At 33.6% G+C, this 23,410-nt stretch overlaps 1 protein-coding gene across 9 annotated transcripts in view; it reads right to left on the minus strand.

Moving 5' to 3' along the window:
- Window positions 1–23,410, minus strand: part of GRIK2 (glutamate ionotropic receptor kainate type subunit 2) — a 640,648-nt gene that overhangs the window by 215,423 nt on the left and 401,815 nt on the right. For all 9 annotated transcript variants that reach the window (XM_082405216.1, XM_082405212.1, XM_082405214.1 and 6 more), the window contains 2 exons: window positions 19,745–19,888; window positions 16,002–16,109 (listed from right to left, as the gene is read on the minus strand). In XM_082405216.1, coding sequence (XP_082261342.1) covers window positions 16,002–16,109; window positions 19,745–19,888 — 252 coding nt within the window. The remainder of the gene's footprint in view (window positions 1–16,001; window positions 16,110–19,744; window positions 19,889–23,410) is intronic.

The raw sequence follows: 23,410 nt of genomic DNA on the forward strand, positions 1-23,410 counted from the left end.
CTAACAAGGGTCTCATCAGCATAAATCCAAATTAAATGTTATGATCTTTTTATTTTCGTTATATTTTATCATACATACTCTTTTTGATCTCTTTATTTGCATAGCTTTCTTAGTAACTTTTTAAGATATCTATCTCCGTTTAATTGGAGAAGCACAAAAGTAGAAATGTTAATAACTTCTGTTCTTCATAAGAATAGATATGTCATTCTAATAGTTGTACATAAAAGTAAATCTCAGTGTTTTTCTTCAAGAACTTATTTGATTATACTAGGAATTCAATATAAATGTTTTTAGTGATGTTTAAAAAAAACCTCTTGCCATATTTTCTCATATTTACTTAATTTTCCTCTTACCATTAAAAACTATATATATTCCTAATGTTTGTGTCAGTTAAGAAAAAAAGTCAAATAATACAGTAAGGGGAAAAAAAATAAAAAAAATCTTGATTCAGCATTCTTTCCAAAGTAAATTACCTGCTGATCTTTTAAATTACTTTAGACTGTGACTACCATGAGGTCATAAAGACAGAGACGAATTATAATTTAGGGTCAATAATGGAAGGTTTTCAAGGGCCGGACGGGTAGCATCAATGTGTGACGTGAAAGGGCATAAGCCAGTAGTAAGAATTTCCAGGCTAGGGAGTGAAGTTTTTAAATCTCACATAAATCTCAAGGCAGAATAGCAAGAGGGGCCACAATCCCAACCCGCTCTGCTGTGTGCCTTGGGCTGCATGTTCCCAGAGCAGGTACTTTTTTCAAGTTCCCAGCAAGGCATCACTAGAGTTAGCAGAGGCCCTGCTGGGGACCTGGGTGGAGGACAGAGGGGATGTCAAACCTAGAATGCCTGCTGACCTGCTTAAATTGTTTCAAATTCAAAATCATTAAAAAAAAAAAAAAAAAACTACTCTGTTGGCTAAACAAGACATCTGCAGATTGTATTTTGCAGTCACTGCCATTTTTCTGCCCCTGATCTATAATTAATACCTATTACACATTTGTCCCTTGGATTTTATTTCCCTTTTTTTCACTATTGGTTAAATAGTTAGATTTCTTTCAGACATGTAATTCTACCAGCCAAAGCACTGGCAGACATCATTCGCCCACTGTCACCTGCCAAATGATACCCTCAAGCTTGACCAGTAAGTTTTTCAACTTTCTAATCAAATTACTAATACAAAATATTGCCCATTTCACTTACATCATCCTCCAAGATTACTTTTATAAAAAATAATTTAGCTGGATGTTCATTTTTCTAAACATACTTATCTAGTTTCCTCCTCTGTCAGTTGCTTTTCTAGTACTATTTGGATGAAAGGGTTCTGGCTCATGAATCCACAATTACCTATAATCACAAATATTAGGTAACCCTTCTTATAAATCTCAGGTTTCTGAGCAGAATATTATGAAGTTTCAGAAATTTCAATGGCATAACATTTTAAATCAAATAAAATTTTGTATGATTCCCAGATTTTAAATCTATTAGGACTGTATAATTCAAAATTTTCTATTGATTGAAGAACTTTTCATCAGTGGGGTTTATTGTTTTGTTTTGTTTTAATCACAAGAGCCATTGATTAAGTCAAGACAATCTCTTTTCTTTTAATCTATGTTCAGAACCATGATTTTTTTCATTATATGATTTAATCAAGTCATTTTTTTTTCTCAGTTCCAAAATTTAATAAAGTACTCTTGACCTCAAAGAGGTATTTTAAATAGAGTGAGTCTATATCTTGGCTGACTTGGATACTTCAAGTTTACGGTTATCTTTTTGGTGTAAATATTAATAGCAACCCTCTTGTACAATTAAAAATGTCATGGTTTGGATACTAAATCATAAGGTCACTTTAATTATAAGCATCAAATTAGATAAGTAATTTGAAAGTAGTTCAAAAACCACAAAGAACTATAGAAAATTATGGTATTATTCATTTTTCTTATTTTATATTCTGAATGGTTCTGAAAATAAATTTGCTCTTCTTCATAAAAAGAATGCATATTTATTGTTGTCAAATTATAAAACACACAAAAAATATAAAAGAGAACATCAACTTAAACTTTGAACCTATACACATACCCCTGTCAATCATAGCTAATAAAGCTTAGTGTATTTCCTTCAAGTCTTTTATCTTTACATGTATGTTCCTTGCATAATTTCCATCATAGCCTTGTAGTTAATGGCCCAGACTCTGAAGGGGGTGTCAGACTACCTGAATCCCATTACATCTCCACCACTTACCACCAGGGGACTGGGGCACATTACTTCTCTGTGCCTCAATTTCCTCATCTATAAATGGGGGAATAACATTATCTACCTCACAGAGCTATTGTGAGGATTAAACGAAAAAGAAGTCAATGTAAGGTGTTTATAAGTGTGCTACAAGTATTATATAAATTATTAAATATATCCTATTTCTACACTATTTTGAGCATTTTCTTCTGGCATTAAAATTAATCAAATTCATAATTTGAATGATTGTATAATATGAACATCATATAAACATATCACAATTTAACTATCAATGTTAAAAACAACGCTTTAGTAAACACAGTTATTTACAAATACTTGCCCATGTAATTTATTATTTTAAAAACAAATTCCTAGAATTGGAATTACTGAGCCCAAATAATATGAATTATTAGGATTATTAGTACATGTTGTCATATAACTTTCCAAAACTATTGTGTTTGTTACCATCCTCCTGACAGTTCATGGTATAATACAACTTCCTAACAATTCATCTTCTACTTTTAATAGTTTGACTTACATAATTGAATGATACTATAATAGTTTATGACTGTTGCCTTTATTTCTAGATAGTATGTTTTATCACATAAAAATAACTTTTTATTCTAAGTCATTCTTTTCACCTAAATTTCCAGGACCTAGTATTAATCATGCTTACCTTATTTATATATTTGCATTTGCTGATAAATAATTATCTATAATTATACTTTCAACATACTTCTCATTTTATGGGTTTCTTTATAAGAAGCTCATCATGAATGTTTTTAATGTCCTATCTTTTTTCTCCCTGGATCTTATTTTTAACCTTATTCCTTTCATATTATCTGGTTTTCACTATTTCTTTTCTACCTCTGGATTTTTTGGTAGACAGTTTTTCCTGTGGTAATTTGTGAGTAACAAAGTTTTCAGTCTACTAAAGGGGTATTGTCAACTTTTGTTTAAACTTTTACCATCACATCATAAAATCAATATTGAATCATAAAAATTAAAATGACATCTATTCTATGAAAATTCACTACTTTGGTTCATTCTGCTATTATACATACTGATCCATAGTTTTAGTTAATTTAAGCTGGGGTTGTGGACACTGCCTCTCATTTTCTTTTGCTTGATATATTATAGATCATCTCTCTTCCAAGGAAAACAAATGTAATTTTTAATATAATCTTTAAAACTATTATTCAAAAACTTCTCTCTATATGCTTTAACTACTTTTACTGTTTACTAGGATTTCTAGTCAGTTTCCTCTTCGTTGAGTGTTTGCTTTCATTTATCATTGTTCTTATAGAAGACAATTTATTTGTAAAGGATAACTATGTGACATGCTTCTATCCGTAGATTTGAAAATATTTTTGTCATGTTCCTGTACAAAGAAAACTTGACTAAATAAAGACATATTGTGTCATAGCCTTCTTCCTTCAAGAGCTCTGTTTTAGTCATGTTTTCTATTATTTAATGTTACTAAAGAGACTGAGGGCAGTCCAATATTTGTTTCTTTTTTGGTAAATATTTTTTTATTGAAAGCTTCTAGTATTCTCTATTTGGAAGTTTTAAATGTCAATCAGGAGAGAGAGAGAGAGAGAGACATAGAGATAGAGACTGTAATTCTTTTTTCATTATGTTTGCCAGAAATATAAGGCGTTTCTCCATTTTCTGAAGGTGAATTTTATTGCATTTACAATTTTCCTAAACTATTCATGTGGTCATGTTTTCTATACATGTTGTACTCTTTAAATGTATGTTTTCCCTCTTTCACTACCTTACATATGTATCTTCATCACTGATAGAAACGTTGGGAAAAGCAGTTCCCTCTTCTGTGTAGCAATGGACAGAACAACTTATGTATGCCCCCAACACAGAAGTATCACATTACATTTTAATTGTAATTCTTTTTTTATCACTCTCTAGTTAAAACTTAAATCCCCTGAGGCTAGAGACTGGTTTACTCATCCTTTTATCCTAAGGCCTTTGAATACAGGACATACTAGGGGTTTTCTGTGTGAGGGTTCTGAATATAATGGTTGAATGAAGGAATAAATGTTATCCTCTTTGTCTCAGAAATTCCATTTATGTTTTACTTTGAATTAAAATTATATTTCATTTTTATGTATCATATCTTCTTGTGCTAAACTTTAAGTGCCTTCAAGGAGGATGTCACAACTTTGAAATTTAGATAATAAATACCCAATGAATATTTATTGAATAAATGACTGAATAGAATAAATGAGTGAATTACTATATAATGACGACTTTCAGGTTTTTTTAGGTTGTTAACTTTCCACACCTATTCATTCATTCATTCATTCACTCAGCAAATATTGAATGTATACTATGTGTCTATTCTTTCATATTTACATATTTTGTTTTTCATGTTTTGTTCCTCATGTTCTGTTCAAGTTCTACCTTAATATCATATTTAACTTTGGGAGTAATAGGTCACATATCTTTGCTACTTATTTGAATTTTTCCTAAGCTACATTTTATATATGTTAATATAAATACTTGTAAGAATTTTATGTAAATATTTTATGCTTTACATTTTATACTTCTCAGGATTTTTTTTTTAATTCTTCAAATAATTTCATTTGGTAAAATATGTTTTCTCTTTGGTTGCTTTGTTTTATTTTTTAATGTAGAAAAAACATTTGTTTTCTGAATGATTTTAAAATTATTTTTCTGAGTATCTCATTAATTAGTTGATGCTTTATTTATTTATCTTTGTTTCTGACAGTTTTCTCAGTATAAATTTCGTTTGTTTTGTATCTCATATTACTCCTTTATGTTCAAAGAATGTTTTTCTTTCCTCTCCTGAGCTACATAATTGCTTGTCTCATCTGTAATTAGCATTTTATAATTTCTTCTAAACATGTAAGTTAGCACTGTTTCTTGTAAGCAGAATCAGTGAGACATATTTTTTATGCTCTGCGGAATTTGCAATAATAATTTGTTTGACAAGTATACCAAAAACTTTCTCAGGTAGGAACAAAATAAACATTCCCAGCTAAGTATAAAATATTAGTTATATATAAAGTCAATCTCATTTAAAGTTAAGAAATAATTTCCCCACTAAAAACCAGCTGGCACAATAGGATCTATCAAAATTCTATTTACACTGTCTTATTGACATTTACTAACAATATAACCATGGATGTTGGAGAATGAAAAAAAAAAGCAATACAGTTTTTCATTATAGAGCAATGTAAAAAGGAAAACGAATTCTCTGATTATACACTGTTTTGACTTAATTTTAGACAAATTCATCTGTCTTGAACAAAGAACATAAGTGGCACTTTTCCAAAGAAGGCCTGTGTGGTGATCATGAGAAACCACACTGTACATTATAAAACAGTGTTAGCATAATGTAGAGTCTCCATCTAACACCCCATACAAAAATAAACTCAAAATGGATTAAAGACCTAAATGTAAGACCAGAAACCATAAAACTCCTAGAGGAAAACATAGGCAGAACACTCTTTGACATAAATCATAGCAATATTTTTGGGATCCCTCTCCTAAAACAAAGGAGAAAAAGCAAAAATAAACAAATGGGACCTAAACTTAAAATTTTTTGCACAGCAAAGGAAACAAAACGATCGACAAAACTAAAAGACAACCTACTAAATGGGAGAAAATATTTTCAAATGATACGACCGATAAAGGTCATATCATATATTCAACATATATAAATAGCTCATACAACTCAACAGCAAAAAAACTAAACAACTCCATCAAAAAATGGGCAGAAGAACTGAATATACATTCTTCCAAAGAGGAAATGCAGATGGCCAACAGGCACATGAAAAGATGTTCAACATCACTAATCATCAGGGAAATGCAAATCAAAACCACAATGAGATATCACTTCACACCTGTCAGAATTGCTATCATCAAAAAGAACACAAATAATAAATGATGGTGAGAATGTGGAGAAAAGGGAACCCTTGTACACCAAGGGAACTATTGGTGTAACTTGGTACAGCCACTTTGGAAAACAGTATGGAAGGTTCTCAAAAAGCTAAAAATAGAACTATCATATGGGCCAGCAATTCAACTCCTGGGTACATATTCAAAAACAAAAAAAAAAACAAAACCACTATTTTGAAAAGATACATGCACCCTGATGTTCAAGAAGCATTATTTACAATTGCCAAGATATGAAAGCAACCTAAGTGTCCACCAACAGATGAATGGATAAAGAAGATATGGTGTATATATAAAGGAATACTACTCCGCCATAAAAAAGAGTGAAATTTTGCCATTTGCAGCAACATGTACGGATTTGGAGGATATTATGCTAAGTGAAATAAGTCAGACAGAGAAAGACAAATAATGTATGACATCACATGTGGAATCTAAAAAAATATTACAAACCACTGAATATAACAAAAAAGAAACAGACTCATAGAGAACAAATTAGTGGTTGCCAGTGGGGAGAGGGAAGGAGAGAGAGGCAATATAGGGGTAGGAGATTAAGAGGTACAAAACATTATGTATAAAATAAGCTACAACGATATATTGTACAACACAGGGAATATAGCCAATATTTTATAATAACTAAAAATGGAGTATAACCTTTAAAAATTGTGAATCACTATACTGTACACCTGTAACTTATATAATATTGTACATCAACTATACCTCAATAAAAAAAATTCTTCCCAATAATTAGCTGCCTACAACCACATGACCCATACAGTTTGCCTTGCATTGTATTTACTATTTCTTTGAGAAGAAAAGGCATTCCTGATAGTACTGTTTGAGGGTATTGAGAAGTAAAAAGCATAAGGAAGGTGCTGGTATTAAATGCTAATTTACATTTGGAAGATAAATATTCTCTCCAATTGACTGAATATACTTTGGTGAACTGCACGTTTCTCGGTTAACTAGTGTAACCATTCTTTCTGGATAATTTGCAAACTCAGGTTTCTCAAGTCTATATGGAACATGAATAGTGAGGACAGAGTTTTTTCAACATAGTAGTTTTCTTACTAAGTGTTGCAGGTAAATTATAGACTTTTTGACTTCATTTACTTCACCCCTTCCTGTGTTAAATTTTTAAATGGAAAGTACAGATAGTTACTTACATTACTGTCTAATAACAATGAATAGTATTGTACGTCCATTGGGTTAAGTATTAACAGGAGATCACTTCAAAGAGAATTGTCATCTGATCTCTCAACAATAAACATGAAACATTTCCTAGAAATGCCTATGTGCTCCCTGACAGGGAGAAATCAGAGTAAAGAACAATTACCTGGGAACTGAGTCTTTTTCATACAGAAGTGATTTGGCCTATGAGTACAGCGCAAAGAAACCCTCAGTTAACAACTTTTCTAAAACTGTCTATTAACCAGTTAACATGGGGTCTGGAATTTCACCATTTGAGAACTACAGCATTAATGTGAAAGCAATAAATCAATAATATAAATGATCTTACAGAAAGGGATGACTAATCTAAACATAGATTTTTCACCTCTAAGATTTTTATTTTTGTTTAGGGCAAAGTCAACCCTAAACATAAAGAGTTAAGAGACAGGTGGTAGTTCTGATTTTTAAAATAAAATTTGAATCAATGAGTTAACTGTTCTCAAATATAACGACATGACAATATTAAATTAAGGGCCAGTTTTTGCAAGGATAAAAATGTAGTTCACTGATTTCTTTGAAATAAAACCAATGTATTACAATTACATTTAGTACACATGTTTAATTCAAAGTCAGTAATTGAAAGAAAAAAATCAATATTTGATATTCTCTCATGGACCAAAATAAGAAAGTGTGTGCCCTCAAGTAAGGCAATCCTATTGATTTTTAAACATAAACATCATACAGAATTTTCTTAAATATTTTACCAACCTGAAGGTTAAAAGTTATCAAGCAAAATAATAACTGTAAATATACTGACACAAAGCAAAAAAATGTCAGTACAGTTGTGAAATAGGGCATGTAATGATTCTTTATAAGAGTTGGACAAATTAAATGGTTAACATCTCCAAAAAGAGACACTAAGTTTGGGTCCTGCCTGGGATCCAGTTTTGCTTTTTAAGAAGCAAACAACACATTTCCCACTGGCTTAAAGATTACTGGTCAACATCACCATTAGCATTGCTTTCCTACAGGGAGGCAAAAGAAATCTCAGTTCCTAGGAAAGTTGGGGGTCATTGTTGCCATGGGGACCAAGATATATGTATCAAATGCCATCAAAGAGAGAAAGATAAAAACTGCTATGCATTAGGTTTCTACAGATCAAAAAAAAAAAAAAAAGTCTCACTTATCTAGTGTGGCTTTTCAGATTTAGATAAATTTGGAAGACTGTAAATTCCATTCAGACACCTTTTTCATAGGGAGCTAATGACTATAGGTTTTTACTGGCAAGTGAAAGCGCAATAATAAAATTTTCTACAGAAATTACCATTTTTTAAAAAAAATATATACATTCTACAAAAAAAAAAATCTTCAAAAAGCACTTTGAAACATGTTCTGTTCCTGGAACATATACGCCTGTAAACTCAGGCAGCCATGGTTTCACTACTAATTCTCACTCTCTCCATATATTATCAAAATATTTGAGTTTTCAGCGGGAAGCCTATGGATTGCTGATAGCAGTTTCTCTACTGGTGGGTAAAAATGCAAGCAGTGAATATTCAGAAAACACAGACTTTACAAGTTGAAATGAAGCTTCACTTGAAAGTAAAATATAACAAATTTAAACTTTTTAAAGGTTTGCAAATATGGATTATTTTGATTTATATTATTTATATAAATACTTAATTTTGTAGAAATCGGCAAACATATATTACATAAGATGGCTTTTTATAGCCAGTTTTCTTTTCCAAGATTTTCCCTAAAGATGCACAAGTTAGAAGCTGATTTTATTATAAAAGCACGCTGAGGCAAACACATGGCATGATTGTTCATAGGCCTATACAATTCCAGGACCCTTAGCACCATTTCTGGCCAGATAAATGTATTAGTTTGATCTCTATGTTTTTTTCTAAATTAATATAATATTAACATAAAAGCCAATTTCAGTAAGGATTTATTAGGCCTTTCCACTGAGGAGACAGAACATTCTATTCTCCAAGTTCTATTTTAATATAAATATCACATTTTAAGAGACTATCAGCAAAATAACCAGAACAGATAACAAATTCTGATGCTACAGAAAGGGCAAGAGAGGTACACAAGTATGATTTTAGTTTAACATTTCTATTTAGAAGAAAATATTCTCTAGTATAATAAAAATCCATTTGAACAATCAATAAAGTATAATAGCAAGAGATTGATTTTTTTTCTTGGAAAGCATATGATGTACATAGTTGTCACAATGGACATTCAATAATAAAATTCAATAATGTGGTAGGATTAAGAAATTTTATTATTGTATTATAGTTTCTTAGAAGGAATTCTTTTTAAAGTCTAAGTTTTTTTTTTTTTTTTAATGGCCTTTAGATAGCTCAGCTTGTAATGGAAATGCACCATTATCATGAAGTGTCATCAACTCAGTTCAAACCTATTTTGTGTAAAACCCTTCCAACTGTTTTTGCTCTAAACAGAATCTTTCTGAAGTAATATTCTAAGAACCTTCTGAATATTTCTTAATGTCTTTTGCCATTAGTCATGCTTTTGTTCCATCTGAAGCTGGTCTTTCCTAAAACATAGCTAAGCCTCAGAAGACTAGGTAAGTAAGTTAAGCCATTTCCAATGGTAAATCATATCCCAGTTACATATTGTATAAAAAAAAACTAAAAATATTAATTTTATTGTCAGTTATGAAGACATTTTTTATTTCCTCATGCCAATTATGTCCATTTTTCTTGGCCGTTTTTCTTTTTGCTATTTCTCCTTCTTCTTCCAAGTTCCACTGACAGACTGAATATACAAATAGGTAACAGTCAGACCATGTATGACAATAGAACTTTAACCAGATCCTCTGAAGCAAGCATCCTGGGAAGCCAAACCACAGCCTCTGCAGCAATCTGCCCAGAATGGTCAAGATTTGTTCAATAACTTGCAGCTTCCTTTTTTTTTTTCCCCTCTCTTCCAACTCAGGAGCAACCAGAGAAACTCACCAAACCAATCACCCAAGATACCTTGCTTCTTGTTAGCCCACCTCCAGTTTCCTCATGCCAACAATCTCCAATCAGAGCACACCTGAGGCTTTCCCAAATAAAGCTTTTCCACTCTCTTGCCTGCCCTTGAATCTCTGACAAATATAAGTTGCTCCCTTGCTATAGCAAGCTCTGAATAACAACTTCTGTTTGTTCTCATCCAAGTGGTCTTTGTTTACTTCCACACATAAACTTACAAGAAAAAAAAGGAAAATTTATAAATAGAATAATTATTTTTACTCATTGATGTAATAAAGTGTCAGAAAGTATTCAACTGCACTATGTAGAAGACCAGAGGTGCCATTGGTGCATCCTTATAAGCTCAGACTTCAGTGCTGCTTTCTCCTGTGCTATAAGATCCTTCACCCCCTGAAGCCTTGACCCACTACCCCAGCCCACTGATTGTCTGACTATTGGATTTCTCTTCCCACTTTGTAAGTATGGAGCAAAGCTGGAAAAAGTGGGGGAAAAAAAGCTCTGCTATTGGAAAATAACTTTGCACCAGACACTTGAGTAAGTATTCTATGTGAAGTATCTCTTATGATTCTCATAGAGATCCTTCATTTGTTCAACAGTCAGTAAACATTTCCTGAGGATGTACTTTGTGCCAGACACTTTGCTATGCCTTGAATATGTAAATAGTGAGAAAGGAGACACATTTTTCTGCACCTAATAGGATGTGTATTCTGGCTAGGGACGCAGCCTTAAAAAAAAAAAAAAAAAAAAAAAAAAAGTATGTAAATACACAATTATAGGCAGTGTCAGGAAGAAAAAGTAGAGGACACTATGAGAAACTTAAATTTAATTAGGCTTAGGGGATACCTATCTAAGGAAGTAAATGTAAGCTGCAACCCCCAGGATGAGTAAGAAGTTAGCCAGGCAAAGGTGATAGGAATGGGTATTCCAGACCGGGAAAACTCTACTGCCAAAGTAATAGAAAGTCTTGACCCTGTGAGGAAATGAGAAACAGCCAGTATAGCTGGAGCATAGAAAACACCTGAGAAGATGGTGAGAGTTGAGTGGGAGAGGTAGGGAATTCATTGTAAATCATGTTTGGATCTTAATCAAAATACAATGGAAATAAAGGGATGAGTTAAATAGAGAAATGACATGGATCATTTTGCTTTTGAAGACATCCGTTGGCTGCTATGATTTGGAGAATGGATTACAAGGAGGAGTAGAACAGAGAGGCTTGTTGGGGCTCCAGTGTATGTGTCCGGGGTAGGTTCCCCTGGCCATGACTGTAGCAATGGATTTAGGGAGAAATGGATGGATTCTAAACATATTTTGAAAGTGGAATATACAATACAGTCTTTGAACTGACCAGAAGAATTCAAGCTGGGAAAATCACTTATTCTGATTTCCTTTTCCTATTGTTAGTAGTTTCAATACCAGAATCTTAAAGAAAGAAATTGTCCTATTATTGCCTGAGGTAGACAAAGTTGCCTACTGTTTTATCACCTTACTCTCCTTCTTCTGCTTTAGAGAAGGTACTGCCATGGCCCAAGAGCTTGTTTGGACAGGTGTGGTTGGTTGTGTATGCGGTATTGGTGACCCTTCTTAGACCTGCCACCTGTGAATGACTGCAGGAAGGAAGAAATTAACACATCCCCTCTGGAGGCTGACGGGAACCAGGAAATGTTTGACTTTACTCCCTCCCCTTTTAGTATAAAAGAAGCCTGAATTCTAACTCAGGTAAGATGGTTCTTTGGGACACAAGTCCACCATCTTCTCAGACTGTCGGCTTTTTGGATAAATTCGTTATTCCTTGCTCCAGTTAAACAAACAAACAAACAAACCAGATGTGGTTGGTTGTGTGTGCGGTACTGGTGACCCTTCTTAGACCATGGCTAACTGGGCTGGGTTCTAACCAAGATCTCCATCGAGATAAAGGAGAAAGAATTCACTTTGATCTATGAACCCTATCTAAGTGGAAAACTGTGTCCAGAGTAGCATTTTAACTCCGAGCTCAGTTCCCTGAATATGTCCTACTTCTCTGTTTGTCAGAAGTATACCTGTTCCTTCCTGGTTTATCTGCTCCACAGTTACAAACATCAGAAGTATGGATTTTACTCCTACTAACTGTTTTAATCCTAAGATTCACATTTCAGAAAACGATTCAAAATATATCATCTTAATGACATACAAGCAAGAGATCTTTCTTTTTAGCACATTTCACTGCCCAATCCTATATTACTGGGTTGGCCAAAAAGTGTCTTTGGTTTTTTAAGTAAAAATAAAAGACACATTTTGCATTTTCACCAAGAACTTTATTCAACAATGTATTCATCCTTTTCTTCCACTACCTTCTGCCATTTTTCAGGCAACTTCATAATTCCATGTTCCCAAAACTTTTTATCTTTTTGAGCAAAGAACTGTTCCAGGTGCATTTTACAGTCTTCCAGGGAATTGAAATTTTTTCTATTAAGATAATTTTGTAAAGTCCTAAATAAATGGAACTCCGAAGGTGCAATGTCTGGTGAATATGGCGGATGAATCACAACTTCCCAGCCAAGCTGTAACAGTTTTTGCCTGGTCATCAAAGAAACATGCAGTCGTGCGTTATCCTGATGGAAGATTATGAGTTTTCTGTTGACTAATTCTGGACACTCTTCGTCGAGTGCTGCTTTCAGTTGGTCTAATTGGGAGCAGTACTTGTTGGAATTACTTGTTTGGTTTTCTGGAAGGAGCTCATAATAAAGGACTCCCTTCCAATCCCACCACATACACAACATCACCGTCTTTGGATGAAGGCCGGACTTTGGCATGGTTGGTGGTGGTTCATTTCACTTGCCCCACAATCTCTTCCATTCCACATTATTGTACAGTATCCACTTGCCACTGCCCATCCATTGTTTTAAAAATGGAACGTTTTCATTACGTTTAAGTAGAGAATCGCATGCGGAAATATGGTCAAGAAGGTTTTTTCTGCTTAACTTATGTGGACCCAAACATCAAAGCGATTCACATAACCAAACTAGTGTAAATGCTTTTCAACGCTTGATTTGGATATTTTGAGTATGTCGGCTATCTCCCGCGTGGTATAACATTGATTGTTCTCAGTTAATGTCTTGATTTGATTGCTATCAACTTCAACTTGTCCACCAGACCATGGAGTATCGTCTAGTGAGAAATCTTTAGCACGAAACTCTGCAAACCACTTTTGACATGTTCAATCAGTCACAGCACCTTCTCCATACACTGCACAATCTTTTTTTTGCATTTCAGTTGGGTTTTTACCTTTCTTGAAATAATAAAGCATAATATGCTGAAAATGTTGCTGTTTTTCTTCCATCTTCAACATGGCTACCCAAAAATTCACCAATTTTGATGTCTTTTTTTAAATGCATGCTGATATGACAGCTGTCACATACAATCTAAACAAATTATTTCGAATGAAGTTAAATACAACTAAGTGCTACTAGAGCCATCTTATGGAAAAAAACTGAACGAACGTTTTGGCCAACCCGATATAATTTTATGAATCAATTTATAATTGGCAGGTTTTCTTCACTAGAGCAAAACCTTCATAGGGGCACAAAATAGAAGTTCACTGCATATTTGTTAGAGAATTAAATGAATAAATAAAGTGTGCTAGTCAAAGATGACCAAGACAAAACTAGGAAAAGGCAGTAGCATGAGAAGATAGAATTGAGGATAGTTAAAATTCCTAGCCTTGACCCCTATTAACGTATTTCCAGATTCTTTTAGAGACCATGATATTTTCACTTCAGTCTGTCCAAGAGGGAAGCCCTTTGCACTCTACTTTTTTTGAGATGGGGAATTTGGCCCAGAGAAGTTGGATGGAAGGAGGAAGTTCACACACTTGTTGTGATAGAACTAGAATAGTAATTTAAGCCTCTTAAATCACCATCTATTGAATCTTCCAAAGTGTGAACTCTATCAAGGTAGGAACTCTGCTTTTTCATCTATGGATTGGTAACTATACTTTTTTTAGGAAAAAATAAAAGTAAAATCAACAAAACTTAGGAGCCTTAATGAGGCAGATATTGCTACCACCCCAGGATTCAGTTGAAGATGCTGTGCTTTAGAAGGATTAAGAAACTTGTCTATAAATAGTAAATGGCAGAACAAGGATTTGAGCCTAATTCTGTCTGAACACAAAATATTGATGAATGTCAGGTCAACATTTATAACTCACATTGTGATACCTTGCTTATCGATATGGTAGATCCTCATATATACTTGGTAACCATTATATTCAGGATCTTTTTATAATTCACACTAGAGCCTAGGAAAACCTTCTCTAATATTTTCTTTGAGTCCAAGGGACTGGGACTATGGTAACATGAAGAGCATCACCATTTTTATGTTGATGTGTTGAAATACAAGCAGTGGTCAAAGCTCATCCTAGTGACTTGGGTACTTCCAAAAATAAGATAATAACATCCCCAGTAAACACTGAGATAAGCCCATATGAGCTGACTAAACTCCACCATTATCAATTCCAGTTTGGGGTATAGATTAATGTTGTTATCTCGGAAGCAAGGTAATTAGGAAGTGACAGCCTCACGAATATTTTAGTTCCAGTTTATTATAAAAGATTCCTAATTTTGCATGGTCTTGACAAAGGGTACAACCTGAAACTCTCATGAGAAGAGGTAATACCCCTGTTAACTTCAGTCATCAGTTGGCCATGATACACTTCTTGTCCTGGTGATATCAAAAATATGTGTTTTCTCTCTCCTGCATCATTTGAATCAACATTCATACATACTATTTTCTCTCAGGCTAAAATACCCCTTATTTTTTTTTTTTTTTTTTTTTTTTTTTTTAATACCCCTTATTTTGATTCAATTTCCTTCTTCAGTTTCCATCTATGAATGATGCTCCATGTTCAATTGTTAGCTGAAACATAACTCACTATCTTTAAAGCGATGTTATCTCAAACAGAATTTTTTCTCAAGTTCTTATCAAAATATCTTTTTAACCTGTAACTTTCAATGAATCCATCAGAAAACAGCTAAATGCATGTATTACAAACTTACACTAAAATGTTCTTAAAGTAAGCACACACCCCCAAATTCTATGAGCCTTTCTTGTACTTTACCTCAATACCTATAAATGGAATCAAGAAAGATAGACCCAGTGTAATGTGTGGCATTTGTGTTCATACCTAATTTACTCATGTACATTAATTCAGACATTTCTCTTGAATATGATCCAGCAGCGGAAACATGTTTCAGTATTTAATCCTTCTGTATGGTCTGCTCTAAGTAGGAAAGTCTATGAAGGCCTGTGATTATAAGCTGCATATACAAAGACTCATATTACATCAAACACTTTCTAATCATTATATCAAATCTTACAGCTAATTAAGATTATATTAATATATTAATATATATTATTTTAAATTAATATTATATACATTGTATGCAGAGAATCAGAAAAACCTGATGAGAAAATAAAAACATTTAAATTGCCTTAAGATATCCTTTATCCTTGAGTCCTAATAGTCTATTATTATATTCAATATATATAACGAATTGAAGATGTATTTTTTAGAGTTACTCAATAAAGTTAAATGTCAATGAAATGTGTCTACAACAGGAAATATTTCTTTATTTCTTTACTAGGATATGTTTATTTAATAATTAAAGTAAATAAACTGAATGTCTCAAGTACCTTTTCCAGACCTTCTTCCTTGAGGCTGATCACATCCAAATCAAAATCTGTTCGTAAGCCATTGGTTTTGTTGAAAGTTATTCTGCCTGTGAGGCCTTCCCAATGAGCCTATGGGGAAAACAAACAAACAAACAAAAATCATAAATTAGTAAAGGATGAGAAGATAAAACAATTTTGTACAAAATGTTTTATCTTTTGTTACTTCTCATAAATTTACATTGCTATACATTTTTATTCTCTTCTGAACTTTGAAGGATGTTTTTTCTAAATATGATATCCTAGTCTCAGTAAAAATTTATTGTAAATTTTTCATTTTAAATAATGCATTTTCCAGGTATAACTTTCCTTTACGAGAAATTTGTGGATTATGTTTTAAATAGCAAACCTCTTTTAGCAAAGTGAGAAGAGTTTGGTCACTTATAATATTTATGAGATAGTGACTATCTTGCTGGAGATTACAAACAGAACTACTATTATAAAATACCACTCCTAACACCAAACTAATATAAAGTAAACATTTTATTACAATGAAGGAAACTGAATCTAGGAAAAATTATGCTATACTGCTTCAATTATACATTTTCCACTTAGAATAATTAACTTATTACTTTATTTTTCTTTGTGTGAGGCTGGGAGAAATGTATCAAAATTACTTCACATCAAACTATACTTCCTGTAGAAGGCTCTCTCCAGGTAGAAGGGGATGGGAATATAATAATCTAGCTACACAATGGGTTCATCCCTCAAAGCTGAGCAAATAATGAGTTTTTTTTTTTAATATAATAAGATTTCCCATTCTGCTGGTTATATAGCCCCAATTACATGTTTTATATTATCTGTCATTTGCAAGTAGCTTGGGAAAATAGTTACATATGAAAATTTAAAATAATGTAACATATACTCACAACTATGTTTGAAAGAATATATACTGAGACTCAAAAGAAGTAATAAAGCCCAGTAGATAAAGGGTAACATTTCAATAAGGATTACAGATGGATATCATTATTACTACATTTCTTAGGCTCCATGTGCTTCTTGGATACTTATGTGTAGGGATTCTAAAATAGATTTAGGCTAATAAATTACAAATAAAATAGAAAAAAAAAAGTATAATATATATCTCTATGCATATTGCAACAGGTCATCACCGAGTTTACTGTGTTAACAGGTCTCCAGTAAGGAAGAAATAAATTTTATTAACTCAACTTTGTCCAAAGAAAATAATTGCAGGCAGTTAACAAAAATCCATATTTAGTATAAAAATAAGCAATGGGATCAAGAAGTACAGAAGCAAAAGTGCAGAACAGTAAAACAAATCTGGGTTAAAGACAGCACAGGGAAATGTACATCAGGTGAAACTGTGCAACTAATAAATCCAATCACAAATTCAATTCTGAACTTTCCAGAAACCAAAGCAAAGAAGAAAATATGATGAACTGTAACATACAGGATCCATAATTTAAGACACACCAATTGCCCAGGAGAAACTCAGCTTTTCCTGGTACTGAGACCTGACAGAAACGTCTCTTTTCGGTCCTCATAAGAGTGACCTTGTGTGATTTAGTGCAGCGGTCTCCAACCTTTTTAACACCAGGGACTGGTTTCATGGAAGACAATTTTTCCATGGATGGGGGCGGAGAATGGTTCAGGCGGTAATGCGAGCGACAGGGAGCGATGGGGAGCGATGGGGAGCGGCAGATGAAGCTTTGCTCGCTCACCCCCTGCTCACCTCCTGCTGTGTGGCCTGCTTCCTAACAGGCCGTGGACCGGTACCGGTCCATAGCCCAGGGGTTGTGGACCCCTGAGTTAGTGGACAAGATCCTCAATAACACCCTAAAATAAGAACAATAGCGAGTTTCATACAACAGCTTCTTACAGGGTTGTTTGACACTTCTCAGTTGTCCAGTGCTGCATTCAGAAAAAGCTCTTCTTCAACTAGCCAAACCAGGGTGCTGTTTGCAGCCCTGTGATGCTTAGTTTTTTACACCAGAAGTAAATATAGAATGTGGAGTAACAAAAGAACTGCATACTGTTCTAGGAGCATCATTTCACCTATCTGAGAGTTCAATAACAATCAGACAAGGAAAATTCATGGACATTCGTTGTCAAGGACCTGATGATTCTTTTTTTTAGACAATTTTTTTTTAAGCTGATATTCATTTTAAATTATTTAATTATTTATTTATTTATTTTTGGCTGTGTTGGGTCTTCGTTTCTGTGCGAGGGCTTTCTCCAGTTGCGGCGAGCGGGGGCCACTCTTCATCGCGGTGCGCGGGCCTCTCTTGTTGCGGAGCACAGGCTCCAGACGCGCAGGCTCAGTAGTTGTGGCTCACGGGCCCAGTTGCTCCGCGGCATGTGGGATCTTCCCAGACCAGGGCTCAAACCCGTGTCCCCTGCATCGGCAGGCAGACTCTCAACCACTGCGCCACCAGGGAAGCCCCTGATGATTCTTAATTATGATTCTATTTGCACTTTTATTTTCATGATGAGTAATTTATTATACGATGAGCTGATGATTTCTTTTAAGCCATTAAAGAAAAATTTTATATGGTAATAACAGCTGTGACTTTTCATAGCAAAGATTAAATTTTCATAGTTAAACTTTCATATAAAAACTCCTAAATAAACTATACTTAATAAAAAAAATTTTTTTTAATTAAAAAAACTCCTGTTGTAATCAAATAAAAAGTATCCTGGGGCTTCCCTGGTGGCACAGTGGTTGAGAGTCTGCCTGCCAATGCAGGGGACACGGGTTCGAGCCCTGGTCTAGGAAGATCCCACATGCCACGGAGCGACTAGGCCCGTGAGCCACAATTACTGAGCCTGCGCGTCTGGAGCCTGTGCTCCGCAACAAGAGAGGCCACGATGGTGAGAGGCCCGCGCACCGCGATGAAGAGTGGCCCCCGCTTGCCGCAACTAGAGAAAGCCCTCGCACAGAAATGAAGACCCAGCGCAGCCAAAAATAAATAAATAAATAAAATTTAAAAAAAAAAAAAAAGTATCCTTAGCTGACAAAGGAATTTCCTTCATGAGAGGAAGAATGGGAAGAATATGTGTGTATGAAGTGAGTGTGTATGTTTGTGTGTGATCTTTAAGAGTTTTCTTTTTTTTTTTTTTTTTCTCATTATGGGCATGCTTGGTCTAAAACTATAACAGACATAATTAGAAATGATACATGGCCATAAAAATGGTTGTATTATGCAACATGAAGTAAACTTTGCACTTTCATGAATCCATATATTTTGTTTTATGTTAACTCTAATACAATTAAAATAACTAGACGTTATACTTAGGAACCATAACTCTAAAAAACAATTCTTGAAAACTTACAAATTGGGTGTAATTTAGTGCAGTGCAAACGGTATTCATGTTAAAAATTCTTTGCATATCATGTGGCCTATGATATAAACATTCTTCAAACATCTATGTTTCCACATAAATGAAAAGTAACATATATAAAGATTCAGAAAGGTGAAAACTAACAATGTCTTAAATCATAGGTCACTGATTTTCATCTGTTCACACAATCACAGATATTTTGTAGGAAATCCATTTATTTATCATGTAATTTTTCCCTTCCATATTATTTAGTAAAAATGTTAATTTTGCTTGTATGGGGAGAGGTAGAAAGTTTAATTTAAGAGATAAAAGTAAAAGGTCACCTGTTAGGAAAAGTGCAATAATCTCAATTCATTCAGCTTGAGGACTCCCGAGACAGGACAGATGTGCTTCTCCTGACTCACCTCTTTAATTAGGCTCATGAAGCGGCTCCCAAAGCGCCAGGGTTTGTGTCGATTGCACTGTAAGGAGCTGACTGTCATCTGGGGAAACTGCTGGACGCCCACAGACACCACGTGCACAGCATCATACATGAGAGCAGCATCCGTCTGAAAGCCGAGAGAAAAGGAAATGTGGCATCAATACAACATGGGAGACCCATGATAGGTGGTTTAGAAGTGGAGAGAAAGAAGGGGTGAGAGAAATAAATACCCAGTTTTTCTTCATGTAAGGGAGAAAACAGTAACTCCACATGCTGTGGTTCTCTTAAATAAGATATTGTGATCAAACTACTTCATGGGCTCCATTAGAACATCTGACCTACCCTCCCTTTCCTGAAGTGATAACCCAATTTCATATCATCCTAGTATCTCTGCTTAAGTAGGAAATGTGTGCAGACATGCATTATTTCATTTTTTGTCACACCCTCTGTCTCTATCTTACTCTGTTCTACTGCGTGCATGCGCACGTGCACACACGCACACGCGCACACACACACGCGCACACACACAAGGAATGCCAATGTGAACATTTTGAATGGTTACATAAATTACATATTGTATATAAAAGTAAATAAGTAAATAATTTCCTTGCATACGAAGAAAAAAGAAATTTGAAGAGAGTCCCTTAAAAAGTTTAAAGATATAAACCCTAATTTTTTCTGCAATTCAGCTTTTCAAAAGGTTCAGTCTCAGAAATGATGCTAGAGTGTTGAATCTCAATACGTGTTAATCCTTTTCAAGAAACTAAGCTTAATCCCCTGTACTGTCTTCTTTTCCCCAAATTTCCATATGAATAAAAATTCATTTTGGCTTCTCAAGTAAGACGAATATGAATTCTACTGTGTTTGCACCTGCTCAAATGACTGACCACTTTAGAGGTGGATGATAAAAAATAAAATGTTTATAAGTCATAACAAACCAGAGGCTCAGTGACTGTCAAGTGCTGTGTTAAATGGACCCTCACATTGTGTTTGACGGACCGATGCCAGGCTCACTACCTACAGAAGAGAGCCACTGACAATGCGGGCAGCAAGGAACTTTGGGCCATCTGCTTGGCATGGTTTGGAATAAAAGCATATATTTCCTCTTCTCATTCACACAATTAGTGAGCTGTGAAATGAATTCCAAAATGAATAGGAACCCTGTAGATTAATAGCGTTTGCCACAATACAATACAAAATGAGTACACACAGTAGCTTTCATGCAAATGTATCCTCAGGAACTTAACCACATAAAATGGAAGGCAGCTAAACAGCACAATGCAGTGACAGAACATAATAATAATACCATTTTATAGTTCATAAATCTTTGGGGAATAGAGCTCAGATTCATAACCTTCATTTGGTAAATACCAGCTGACTACTTTCACACACTCTGATGGCAGCACAGTGAAAATTAGAGTAGTGGAGTTGATACAGGCACATAGCACGAGCCTGAGGATTAGACTGATATTTGTCTTTGGCCTGAGTTAACACTCAGAGGACATATTTCATATACCACATGGCTGGTTATAAAAAAAAGTTACCAAGATATGAAAGACACATTTGATTTTAAAATAAAATGAATTTTTAAAAAATCACTGTCAACAAATGTATAGAGATATGAACACTTTCAGATACCACTAAAGGGAAGATAAGGGGCAATTTTGCAGATTGCACCACAAGGGAGTTTTTGAAATATCCATGTTCTTTTTCACCTAGTAATTTCTCTTTCTGGAATTTGCCCTGAGAAAAATCAAAGATAAGAACAAAAGCTACATACATTATTTATTTAAAAAAATAAAAAAGAGTGGAAATCTACTGAATGTTCAAAATAAGGAAACATAATAAAACCACAATGATATTCCACATAAACATTAAAAATCATGTTTTGAAAAATAATCATTCAGATGAGAAATTGCAAGTGGTAAAATGCTAACTGCAAAAATAGCTTATACAGAACTGTATTTCTAGCATAAACCATTATATACATCTTTATGAGTACTTAATATGTACTATTCAACTTATTTAATTCTCACAATAATGGTTTAATAAAAACACTGATATTGTTCCCACTTTACAAATGACAAAACCAAGGTTGAGAGAAGTTAAGTAACTAAACAAAGTCACACAGGTACGAAGCGGAGAGGTCCAGATTCAAACAGCCTCACTGCTCACAGCAAGTATTCTTAAACATCATACTGCATGTTATATGAATAACAACCAAAAACAATTGAAGGGAAGAAAATACACTAAAATGATACTAATAATTACTCTTGGGAGATAGTAGTGAGTAGAATTTATATTTTTTCCTTTTTCTTTACTTTTTGCATTTTTTTAAGATGGAAGTTTACTAAATACCATTGCAATTATTCCCAAGATGAAAATTTTGATCTACTGTCACAAAATAACTAAAAGAACACAAACTATGATATTACTACTATCCTGCCATGACTTACTGACTTATATGAAAATCCTAGAATAGTAACCTTATCTAAAATGACAATGCTAGGAAAGAATTTTGCTTAATTAAAAATTTGAAAATCATGTTTGGTACATAGTTTTAGCTTCTGGATCACAGGATATACTAGATGATAATAAAACTATTTAAGATCTGTGATTTTAAATATAATTATAAAAGGAAGACAATATTTATTAAACTATAAGATAAATACTAGAGAAAAAAATTATAATTAAAAAGTTGTTGATCAAATTTCTTCTTGAATTTCCAGTTTAAAAATGTTAATTTATTATAAAGCAATAAATAGAACTTCTGAAACTACTCTCTCTGATACTTTCATCTGCTTAGGGTGCTTTTTTTGTCCTACTTTTAGACTAGTTGTTTTATGTGATAATATGGAGTTGTTTTCCATTTAAACTTGATATCCTGTCAGACTTTCCTTTACTGTATTCTTTGCAAAACTGTACATATGTAAATTCTTTCAACTTTGGAAAGTTTTGAGAAAACTCCAGCTTATCAAAGTGGTTTTCTTATTTTCATGAGAATGTATAAGCTTGAAATTTTTCCTTAATTTAGTAATACTACTAGTTAACATTTGTTCAGTATTTATTATGTGTGAGGCACTTTCCTATCATTTCCTTTTGTTCAGTATTTACTATGTGTGAGGCACTTTCCTTAAATCATTTCCTTTAATTCTCATAACCATCATGCAGTTGGAAATTCACTGGGTCTGTATAAAATAGGAAACTGAAGCAGAGAACAGTTAAGTAACTGGTCTAAAAATCATGGCATATAGAGGTGGAGCTGGATTTGACTCTAGAAAATCTATCCATAATTTACATACTTTTCTCTAGTTTCTTGCTCAGTGCTCTATATTTAATAAAGAAAAACAGTTTAAATTATTTTAAAGTTATAAAATATAAGAAATATCAATAAGTACTTGAATACATTAATCTATATAATTTCTTAATAAGCAGTAAATATTTACATAATGAAAATGTACTACGAAGTAAGGGAAAGTATAGATTGTGGAGAACTGGTAAATATAAATTCACAAAAAAAGAAATACATTGATGTATAAGATTAAGTCTATAATAGGTTAGTCAGAAAGTTAGTAACATTAACCAGGAACAAGGTCATGAAAGAAGTAGATTTATTCTATACAGTTGCTGCTCATTAGGTTTACAAAAG

Source organism: Balaenoptera borealis, assembly GCF_965194805.1.
Source record: "Balaenoptera borealis genome assembly, chromosome: 9".
Lineage (NCBI taxonomy): Eukaryota > Metazoa > Chordata > Mammalia > Artiodactyla > Balaenopteridae > Balaenoptera > Balaenoptera borealis.